The 12,377-nt window shown below is 42.3% G+C and overlaps 1 protein-coding gene across 1 annotated transcript in view; it reads left to right on the top strand.

Annotated features, from left to right (window-relative positions):
• The first annotated feature begins 8,492 nt into the window (after positions 1 to 8,492).
• ATP8B3 (ATPase phospholipid transporting 8B3) overlaps positions 8,493 to 12,377 on the top strand; it is a 203,536-nt gene continuing 199,651 nt past the window's right edge. Inside the window, exon 1 of the mRNA XM_083177190.1 lies at positions 8,493 to 8,566. Within this exon, the coding sequence (XP_083033316.1) occupies positions 8,512 to 8,566 (55 nt within the window). The 5' untranslated portion in view covers positions 8,493 to 8,511. The remainder of the gene's footprint in view (positions 8,567 to 12,377) is intronic.

The raw sequence follows: 12,377 nt of genomic DNA, 5'->3' as shown, positions 1-12,377 counted from the left end.
TGATCCCAATCGTAGTCCACATGGATGGAAAAGTATGGATGACTTCCAAAAATGATGAACATTATGACAAACAATTTTTCTTGTATCAACCGCATGTCCATGTTGACCTAACTCATGTCACCCAATAGGGTGTTGACCTATTGACTTTCAACCTAGTGCATGTCGACTCAATGTCCAGATCTCTGAGTTGATTTTGAATGAGAGTGAGGGGGATGAGAGTAACTAGCAATTTAGGAGCCTCTCACATATACTGGGAAAGTAGTCAAGTATGAGTTACAAAAAAACGGCAATATTCAAACACCCTTTGCATGTAGAGCGACCAGTTTCTTATGGGGCCTACACACGGGGCGATTTTAGGGAACTTTCTAAGCTATCTGACTACACCGCTTAGAAAATGCCGCTACATCGATCCGTGTGTATGGGGCCATAGCGATAGCGCGGCACGGCCCCGCGCATTGCTGACAACCAGCAATTATGCTGGATAAAACTAGTTAATTGCCGGACAGGGCTAGTATTGTCACCGAAGAGCACTGGCCCTGACAGATCGCTCAGCACACAGTGTTGACACATCACTGTATGGTGAGAGATCTGGCTGAGCGTTCTGAGCACTCAGAACGCTCAGCAAATCTCCCCGTGTGTAGGCCACTTTACACTTAAGACACTTGAAAGGCAATTAATCAATGATTAATAACTTGCAACTTAATATATATATATTATACACTCTCATTCTGTAAATTCATATGAACATTTTTTTCTTTATAAAATGACAGATACAGGTGTGGTAGTAGTATCAGATAAGACAAGAATGTGTAAAATCATAGCACACATATCTTAGGCTATGAATGAAAAAATAAATAAACTTTATATGGCCTATTGTTTTTACTATGTGAAAAGAATACCTTGTTTTAATTTAACCAGGAGTATTTGTCATAGCTACAGTACATTATTATTAGATGATTCCAACTTCTCCATAACAGTGAAGCACAGTATGTCAAGGGATATCCTTTCCCTACCGTAGTTACAAGGTAAACAGAATTTGCATGCTGGCAAAATATTTATTTTTTACTAGAACAACAAAAGAAAATGGAAGTTATTTATTTTCTTAAAGATAAATCTTCCCTAATTCCAAGTGGTAGAACTGTGGCACCCCCACTATTGCTACAGTTCCCAAGTTGGTCTACTAAAGCCCACTACTATAATGAGCCTGTATCTTTAAAATACTTGTTTGGTGCATATGGTAATAAAAACATAAAAAGTACTTATGAGACCATGACTTTAACTGTGCAGAGTTTGTATATTCTCCCCGTGCTTGCGTGGGTTTCCTCCGGGTACTCCTGTTTCCTCCCACTATCCAAAAATATACATGTAGGTTAATTGGCTTCCAATAAATTAACCCTAGAATGTCTGTGTGTATGTGTGTGTATATGTGGTAGAGAATATAGATTGTAAGCTCCACTGGGGCAGGGACTGATGTGAATGTTCAAATATTCTCTGTAAATCGCTGCAGAATATGTGTGCGCTATATAAGAAACTGTTAATAAATAAATAAAATACTAATGATTAAAAAAATGTTTGTTTAAGGTGCCAACACACGGTTCTATTTTACCTTGCACCCCACGCATATCATATTGCAAGGTACTTGACTAGATTGCATCTGATCTAGTTCAAAACACGCCCTGCTTTAGCATAACGCCTGCGCTTTGAACTAGATGCAACTCGATCTACTCCAAAACATACAGTGCACAACGTATATGGGCAGCATTACTGTTGTATAAAACAAGGGATGTTGGGAATTATTCTGGTACACTCGCAAAGGCAAATTCACTCTATAATGGACAAAAACCATATGCACTGCAGGTGAAGCTGATGTAACATGTGATTAGATTAGTAATTAGATTTGGGTGTTATATTGTTATATTGGCTGCTTTAATTTTTTACTGCAATATAGATATCAGTTTGAAGTAGAAACCCCACCCAAAGCTAAAGGCCCATACACACTGGGCGACTTTGAGCTGAAAGCCGCTCAAAACAGCCTGTTTGAGCGGCTTTCAGCTCAAAGCTGCCCAGTGTGTATGCACCAGCGATGAGCGGTGAGTGCTGCTGCGTGCTCCCGCATCATCGCCGGGAAAGCCGCTCATCTGCTGGTTATACCAGCAGATGAGGGCTATGAGGATGGCTTTGCATAGCTCAGCACTATGCAATGCCACCCTCCCCCCTCCGTCTGCGCCGGGCAGGGGGAAAGCCGCTCAGTGTGTATGGACTTTAACTCTCTCTTCACATGTTACATCTGCCCCACTTGCAGTGCATATGGTTTTGTCTATTAGAGAGTCAATTTGCCTTTGTGAGTGAACCAGAATAACCCCTGATATCCTATTAGCAGTGGTGAGCCACCTTTGCTAAGCGGTTCGCCTGGAGCTATCCTATTAGTGTCTGATTTTGGCATTCCTACTACTGTTATTGGGCATTATGCTTTGCGTGCCTGAGGCCCAGGTAGAGAGAACTACTTTGCAGTAATATTACACATAGCTGAATAAAAATGCTATATGGGCTAAGTCTGATTTACAACTAGTACAGAAAAATTAAATATATTGTTAAAGGTCAGAAGACAACATATTGCTCAACTAAAGCCAAGCTGAGTTGGCCAGAATAGTTTAAGTAAATACAATAATACTGAATAAATAGAGTATAATCCATGCATAAAGACAGCATTCAAAATCTATTGTACAACTATGCAGTGGCATAAGGTCGTCCCAGTTTCCTAGAGGCAATAGAAATAGTGGTGTGTGTCCCTCACACACCACCTTCTATAAGTATGTACATGTATGTATGTATGTTATGTATATTATGTTTAAAATAAAGAAGGTGTGACCTTATTGGTCTGCTACAAGGGGAATCAGGATAATTAAAAAGGTGTATTCTGCACTCTTAATTAGCAGCTTTAGGGTTTTAGGTTAACGATAGGTTAGAAAAAAAGCACGTGTTCAATGTAATATATATATTATGTGTGCATGGTCACAAGTATGACAACCAAAATAAAATAAACAAAAGAAAGATGACTAAAATATATAAATAAACCATATATGAATAAAACAATTACTGTACATGTTTACACTTCCCTTTTTTGAGCAAATGGTATGGGGTCCACAGGGCGGGATGAAGCAGGACCATGTCCGGCACTTGAGTCCAGGCGGGGGAGTCAGTCAGGAGGGGGAGTCAGTCACAGAAGCGATATTGAGCTGTCAATTAACTGATTCAAACTCGCAGGCTAGGAGAGGTGTCCCCTTCAGAGCGGAAGCCCAGCGGAACATGACTCCATTGCCTCCCTGAGTTCCGCCTCTGTGTATATGGAGCATTTTGAATTTCAAATTAGCGAAATAAAATGCTAGTCGGTAGTTTATTGTTCCCAGGCCCTGGTGACATTAAGTGGATATTAGTCACACAGGTCTGCTGTATTAGGGCATTCTATTTTTATCCACACCAGTTAAGAACGATTGTGTGAATATTTGTACCTTGGTGTACAGCTCTATCTTGTTACAGAAGAGCACATTTTGCAGTTTGTCCATTCCTACAAGGCAAATGGTAGGGTCTAACGATGCAGACATATAAACTAAAATCGAGTCTGCTCGTAATTGTGTATTTATAATGGGTGCAATGTTCCAGGGGTGCCCACACTGTAAACACTGCACCCATTTTTAATATTATTTAAAGAAAAATGGGGATAATTGCGCCAATATTTTTGTATAGCACCATGGATGTATCCACCTGAATAAATCATTTAGATACAATTACAACAAATAACAATATTTTAATATAAAATTTGAGGTGGCCACCTACAATAAACAATAATATGCACAAATACGCAGTAAAATATTAATAATGAGCATATATTTAGAAAAGTATGTCATATGACAATTTTATAAAAGCATCAAATGAATGCAGTTATCAGAAATACTGAATATATATTCTGGATCTGTTCCGTATTCCAGCCTATTTATACATTCCGGTGATTTAGATATGGAACATAGGTGATATAGTTAGTTGAACATTCAGCAGTATTCACTAAGTTCAACAGTACTCAGTATCCCAATAGGGAATATAAACATCGAAATAGATATAGATTGTATATCTCACCGCCAATAAGTTTCTCACCCGTGGAGTGGTATATCTCTGTTCCGGAGGGTGGCTTTAATGCTGACTACAACCCGCGTTCAGATGTTACTGGCGGGGAGTCAGTCTGCTGTCGATGACCATACGGGGTGCTGGTACAGATATGTTGAAGTGTCAGCTCAAACCGGAAGGTATCACTTTTGACGGGGAGCTAGACACTAATAAGCCGGACGGTTTTCCGGAGTATGCAACTCTCCAGAGCAGGTAGCGTGTCTCTCACCCAATATTGTTATATATTGTAATTGTATCGAAATTGTATGTAATTGTATCGAAATTATTTATTCAGGTGGATACATCCATGGTGCTATACAAAAATATTGGTGCAATTATCCCTATTTTTCATTAAATTGTATTTTTCCCAGACCCTTTTCACTTTCTAGTGGATTAGGGATAGGAACATTGGTGTGTATACACACTAGCACACCACGGGATTTGCTGCCTGTATTTATAGATCAGTGTATTGATAAACTGTTCATATCAGTATTGTTATTTAAAATTTTTCTTTTATATACATTTTCATTAGCGCCCATTACCTGCACTATTCTATAGTGGTTGTTGCTTTGCCCATTTTTAATACTTACCTCTCCGGAGTCCCACGATGTAGGCAGCAATTTTGCCGGAATCAATAAAAAAATAGTTTTTAGCAGTAGAGTCTGAGGGGGTCCAAACAGAGGAGGCTGCACACCTCCTAATCTCTTAATGCGCCTCTGAACCCTAATCAGTGTTTATCCATATTGTATAGAAATTCCCCTTAGCAAAGTCAAGTCTCCTGCAGTGATCATCATAATTAGGGATAAATTAGCATCAGCGCCAGACAAAGTGGTAAATTTACTAAATCTTCTAAAAAAAATTAAAGAGGTGATGTTGCTGATAGCAATCAATCTGATTCTGTGTATTATTTCTCTATTGCATCCTAGAAAATGATATATGGAATCTGATTGGTTGCTATGGGCAACATGACCCATTTTTAGAAGCCTTTTTAAATTTACCCCAGAGAGGTACATACTAAGGGCCAGAGAGAGGTACATACTAAGGGCCAGATGTTTCAAGCTTCAAAAAGTGATAAAATGGAGAGTGATAAATCACCAGCTAATCAGCTCCTAACTGTCATTTTGTTTTAAAAAAGTGGAGAGAGTAAAAGTACCAGCCAATCAACTCCTAATTGTCATGCCTGAGGGTTGGTCAGAACCAGAAGGTGCAGGCATAGGGGCTGACTGATAATTATGTAACCGGTTAGATGAAGTGAGAACCACTTCTACCTTACTAAGCTAAGGTTAAACCTGTCTATGCCCACAATGTACCCCAAATACTTGGCTTCCACCATACCAATGACACATTTCTCAGCGTTTGCTGTAAACCCATGTGCCCGTAGAGACTTTAAGACGGCCTCTACTTTTAGTAGGAGTGATTCCCAGTCAGAGCTAAAAATAACAATGCCGTCAAAATATGCAGCTGCATATTCCCTGTGGGGCCGTAACATGAACAACTTGTTCATACAGTAGTTCTCTGGAAGGGTGCTGGGGCACCATGTAAACCAAATGGCTACACTTTGTACTAAGTGTCCTGTCAAAGGAATTTGCCAATATCCTTTATGTCAAACCAAGAGTGGTAAGACACAGACTCTTGGCTAAATTTTCTACCAACTCATCAACCCGGGCATAGGGTACGAATCAAAGCCAGAAACTTGATTTAATTTATGGAAGTCATTGCAGAATCTTAAAGCACCCAAAGGCTTATGTTTGATTCCTCTATGACCCCTAGGCATAGCATCTCTTCCACCTCTTCGTATGCGATACAACCTTTGTTTAATGACCACCCTGGGTGGAGTTACAACATGTTCGATGATATGTGTCTTTCCCTGAATGGCAGAAAACATATTTTGGTACTTGGCTACCAAATTCACCACTTGTTTCTGTCCAGGACTAAGAGTGACTTCAGTGGGTACCTGTGATTCTGGAACCTTGTTTGCTACTAAAGAGAGCTGACTGGCAACTCCTTTCCAAGGTTCCGACAGGTTTATATGGTAGATTTGTACCTCCCTCCTCCTGTCGAACCTTGTAATTGACCTGCCCCACCATCTATATAATCTCATAAGGGCCTTGCCATTGAGACTACATTTTACTTTCTGTAGTGGGCACAAGCACTAGCACCTTGTCTCCTGTTTCCTGGGGTGGTTCAGAAGTTGCAGTAGCTCGCCTGGAAGCCAAGCTTTGGTAGTCTCTGGTCTCTGGCCCCTGAGATGCCTCAGCCTTTTCTGGCTCCCCAGCCAGCTGCACAGTGTATAACCCCCCCAAAAAACTTACCAGTTTTCAAAGCAGGAAGCTGTCTTACCCATGGTTCTCTGCTATGCGTAGATTCCAGCTGAGATGCAGGCCACACATTGGGTGCCAAATGTGTCAAGGAATCACATACACTGTATAAAATGAAGTCTTGGTCTTTATTTTGTAACAGGTTAACAGCACACCAGGTAAACAGCATAGCCAATCACGTTATTAGGACCGCACGTTTGCTGGACTGCAGGTTCCGTGCAAGGGGTGCCCATTTTTTTCAGGGGTGTAGGTAGGGCCGGTGCAAGGTTTTTTAGGACACTAGGCAAAACTTCTGATTGCTCCCACCACCACCCACTCTCCAGTACCGACTGTCCAAAACCTCAGGTGAAAGTGTGGAGGTGGCCTCTTAGAAGTTTAATACATGTTGTTTTCATTAAGTTCAACAAGGATGCCTCTCCTAATATAATCCCTAATTTTGTGATAGTCTTAAACGCCCCTTTTTCCAGATTTTGTAGCCCTTAGGCAGCTGTCTTAAAGCTGCCTAATGGTAGATCTGGCCCTGGGTGTAGGATCTTCCCAAAAAATTGTGAATCTTTTGCATGATCCAGGAACTAGATCATTGTGCAACTAAGCTGATCATCCACTGTGCAACTAAGCTGATCATCCACTGTGCAACTAAGCTGATCATCCACTCATTGGTCATCTCACGGCTCGACTACTGCAATGTTCTCCTCACCGGCCTCGCTCAATCCCAACTGGCTCCTCTCCAATCTGCCCTCAATGCTGCAGTCAGGCTTATCTTCCTCTCCCGCCGCTCTAATTCTGCCACTCCCCTTCAACAAAATCTGCACTGGCTTCCATTCCCCTACAGAATCCTCTTCAAACACCTCACACTCACATACAGGGCCATCTCTAATTCAATTGCTCCATATATCTCTAACCCAGGGGTTCCCAATCTTTTTTTGAATCATGGCACCCTAGAGTATCAAAAAATTTTCATGGCACCCCTAGGCCCCCCAAAAATGAATTTGATTGGGTTTATATGCGATTCTTAGGGTCATTAATGTGGTAAAGGGCAGGATTTGCATCTGTTTGTACACATATTTCATGATAGGCAGCCACCAGCACTGGTTTTGCCCATAAAAATTAACCATAAATAGTTTGAATTGGTCCTGGACCACCAACCTGGGGCACCCCTGCAAGTGTCCTGAGGCACCCCAGGGAGCCACGGCACACAGTTTGGGAACCACTGCTCTAACCTCATCTCCATTCATACACCCTCCCGCCCTCTACGGTCAGCTGACGACTGTCGTCTCTCCTCCACCCTGATCACTGCTTCCCATGCTAGAGTACAGGACTTTGCCCGTGCTGCACCCCTTCAGTGGAACGCACTCCCTCGCTCCATTAGACTCTCCCCGACCTTGCAAAGCTTCAAACGGGCACTGAAAACTCACCTATTCGTCAAAGCATACCCTTCCACTGCATAAACCAGCTGGTTCTCCGACCCCTTGCCTGCTACATCCTGCTATCTAACCACAACCCACTCGCTTGCACCTCTTGTAATCTGTCTCCCCTTCCTCCTACTTGTAAGCTCCTCCGAGTAGGGCCCTCTTCCCTCCTGTTGTCAAAGCCCACTTCTCTTCACATTTTACTCACAGCTCTCCTATACTCCAACAATCAGTGACCATCTTTGTCCGCATACTCATCTCCATCATTGGCAGCAAGCCTCTAGTTGTATGTTTATTGAGTCCTCACTACTTACATTAAAGCTGTAATGTGTATTGAACTGTGGCGCTCTTTATTTGTACTGTATTTTTGTTATTTATTCAATGTTATGCCAAGTTGTGTCTCCCTGTACTGTTCCTTTGTACGGCGCTGCGAAACACTTGTGGCGCCTTATAAATAAAATTATAATAATAAAAATAATAATAACTAGATAAGATGCTTTTATATAATGTAAGTGTGTTTTTGTTAAAAGTGTAACATAATGTCCTTAGGTAATGCATAGGCTACTGTTACTTTTAAAAGACTTACAATTTATGTCTTCATTTTTAGATTTCTCTATCTTATCAATATGAGCAAACACAAGAGCCAAAAAAGGGACAAGAGTAGAAGTGATGGTGATTTAGGTAAGAAAATACTATACTGTATGTAAGTGTGTTGGCAGCAAAACCTGAACTTGGTGTCTGAACCCAGCAAAGCTTAGTAGGTCTATTATTTTACAAGGTAACATACAGTAGATTTCCTTGCTACACATTGTGGTAGTAATACCCTTAAAATAAATTATTAGCAATTACCATAAAAAATTGTTAATGTAGTAGTTTAATAAATAGTGTACAAATAAATAGCATACATTACATTATAGGAAGGCAAACAAGTATATTACGTATAGAAAGCTTCTTAAGGATACCTAACTTGTCAGAATGTCCCCGCTGGCAATCGCCGGCGGAGAGGAGCTCCATCTGACTGGGACGTCCGAGCGTCTTAAGGAGCCCATACACGCTCCGTTTTGCGGCTCCGTTATGTACTTTTAAAGTACACATCGTATCGGATCATATGCCTTGTGCATGCATTGTGCGTGCACTGCAATCCGATACGATGTGTAGCTAGTACAAATAGTATGTGCAGCACATACTTTTTGTACCGTACTATGTGATGCGCGGGAGCGCGCATCGCATAGTACAGGACGGAGCCGGACCACAACCGAGCGTGTATGGGCTCCTTTACAGGCACAGCCAGTTTTCTGGCGGCGAGGGGACGGGAAACCTGCATTTGTCTGCTTCAGGGAGACGGGCAGGGTAGGGCAGGTGTTGAGAGGTGGCAGGCACTGGCGGACAGGCTCGGGGAGGCGGCGGGACAGACGGGGAGCTCCGTCGGGACGGGTCACACGCGCATCTCATGCGTGTGCGCCCCTTTCCGGCGGCTGGTGGGGGCTGGCAGTTGGTGATCTGACCGCCAGACCCCTTCTAAACAAGAGCGGCTCCATCTGTAGCTCCCTGAATTGTGTACAGAAAGTATTATTCCAATTAAAATGTAGAAATTTTGTTAAATGCCAAGGTGAATACATTTAATTTATTAAAAGGACAGTCCTTATCGACATCTGGTCTCTGTGTCAACAATGTCTAGGTTGACAGTCATTGGGTCGACCACTAATGATCGAAAGTGACTAGGTTGACACCTGAAAATGGTCAACATGCCATAGGTCGGCATTGACTAAATGTCAACACAAAGTTAAGTTAAGGTCGACATGGACATGGTTGACACTCAAAAGGTCGACATGAGTTTTTCACAGCGGCACCAGGAGCAGTAGAGTCTGAGCTCTCTAGCACTCTGCTCATGCAAAAACCTCTACTGCTCATGCAAAAACCTCCACTGAGCACTAGAGCTATTTGTGCACAAGAGCTATCAGACTCAACTGTGCATGCACAGATCACTGGGAAATGGCCGCCACACCATAGTTAGATGTTTGTCTCAATGCAGGCTTTATGTAGTGCAATCACAAGGCACTTGCATATGTCTCTAGGCTTGTGGGGTCTTTGGACATCTCTGCCAGCTAAAGCTGTGGACACATGGGGTGATATGCAATAGGATGAGACATTTCAACTTCTGTGATTTTTAGTAAAAATGTCCGAATTTGCACGTTTTCCAAAAATCGCACATGTAAAAGGATGCGAATTGAGGTAACAATTGCACTTTTTGCTGAGAAAATCACACATTTTGACCTGTCGATTTTTTTCTCACACTTCAATTCGCATCCAGAAGTTTTCCCTTTATAAAGTATACAACTCGCAAATGTAATAGGGTGCGATTTTTTAAAAAACATTACCAAATATCACAACAACAAAAAAAAAATAGACAAGGTTCTGGCAGATGAGTTTGACAGAACTATCAGTGAGATCTGTGCATGGTTCTGGCCCAAAAAAATGTGTTAAAGTGAAAATAAAGAAAAAACATGGCGTGGGGTCTCCCCTCCTGTGCATATTGAGCCGGTCCTGATGTCAAAAATACAGGGGTCAAAATGTGTAGGAGTCCCCCGTATTTAAGAAACCAGCACCAGGCTTTTGGACCGATCCTGGTTCCAGACTCTTGGACCGGCCCTGGTTCTAATAAAGGGGTCCCCCCTCCAGGTTTCGCCCATCGAGGGCTGAAGCTGGTGTCCCAGCCAGGGTAATGGACGCCGGGCTGATGTGTGCACAACTATATTTAAACACATTGCTTAATACAGGTGAACTACAAGACCCAGCATGCTGGGTCTTACTGTTCACTTGTATAAGAATGTTGAAATAACAACACAGACACCCATAGAATACAAGTAGTTCATTAGGCTAACAACCCCCACCCTCTATCACCCCAGCTACACCCCTGAGTATATCATTGAGGACAAGGTCATAATAATATCATTCAGTGACCAACCATACTCCCAACCATACTTCCATCCCACTGACGGCCTGCATGAGGGCTACACACTCTCCCAGTATCCAGGAAAACTCTCCCAAAATTTGTGATCTCCCACAAAATTCAGGAGAGTTGGCAAATATGCTCTAAATCCACTAACAGCAATGTAGAAAATGACATCTGCAAAATGGACTTGCATGCAAGTAAGTTCTATGTGTTGGAAGATCTTTAAGCACCCCCTATATTCAAGAAGTTGATGGACAAATTATAAGATTGTGTAATTGTATAGGGCTGATACATTTAACAGGTCAAGATAATTACATGCAGATTACAACACAAGAAAATTATAAAATGTATAATATTCAGTTTTAAATCCATCATCAGTACAGTGTCATGCAACGACTATGAATCAGCAGGATATATGTACTTATATGTATTATGTATGTGGGAAGTATTTATACCATATATATATATATATATATATATATATAAGGGGAGTGGATAACCCGGCACTCGTGGGACTTAGCAGCAAAAGAATCAATGACGCTCTGTGTCAGATCGACGTTTCGGTTTTAATACCGTTTTCAAGATCACAAAGAACATCAAACAAACACTGATATAAATACCTGTCGCCCGACACCACGCCGCCGCCGCAGCCCACCGGGTTCGTTTCTGGCGTCGGTCAGGACCGCCCCTGATCCGGCGCCACCTCCGACGTCACGCTCCCGCGACGAGCACGCTCCCGTGCATCCCGGCAGTGTACGTACGTGTTGACGCTGGTTGCCTAGCGACCACCCATACAAAAGAAACACCTACGTGAAAAAAGAAAAACAAATGAATGACAGATCACCATCATCACAGTGTGCAAAAATACAATTACCAGGCATAGCAAAGGCAATACAGAACTGTAATCACCAAGTCAGACATACTGACTTATAGAATACAAAATATATCTGGATATGCGATGTATCGATGGTCCTAGTCAGGAAGCGAGATATCATACTAAAATGATATTTGGGATCAGAAAAAGTATATCTATAAATATATTAGAAAAGATACATCTCAATGAAGGGTAAGGGAGGGATATATACTGAGTATACTGGAGATGGAGTTAAACGTGAGGGCAACCCCTATCCATCAGGTTGGACTAAAGAAAACATCCCAGATAGATGCTGTCGTTCAGGCCTCCAGGGGAAACTGTTTTTAATCGATGTATCCAGCGGGATTCACACTGGAGCAGGCGTTTGTCACGGTCGCCCCCCCTCAGATTTTTAGGGATACAATCGATTATTTTATATCGAAGAGTTGCCAGTCCATGCCTTGCTTCCTTAAAATGGCGAGCAACAGGTTGTTCAAGCGCGCTCGCTGTCCCCTCAATGGCATGTCGAATGCTGGACCGGTGCATGGCCATCCGTTCACGGAATTGGCGAGTGGTCTTTCCAACGTACATCAGCCCACACGGGCATCTGATGAAGTACACCACGTGGGTTGTGGTGCAGGTCATGATATGTCGAATGGGGATTGCCCGGCCAGTATGGGGATGGT

Source organism: Crinia signifera, chromosome 1 (assembly GCF_055691185.1).
Source record: "Crinia signifera chromosome 1, ASM5569118v1, whole genome shotgun sequence".
NCBI lineage: Eukaryota > Metazoa > Chordata > Amphibia > Anura > Myobatrachidae > Crinia > Crinia signifera.
The sequence above is the reverse complement of the archived record's forward strand: the minus strand, read 5'-3'. Positions and strand labels throughout refer to the sequence as shown.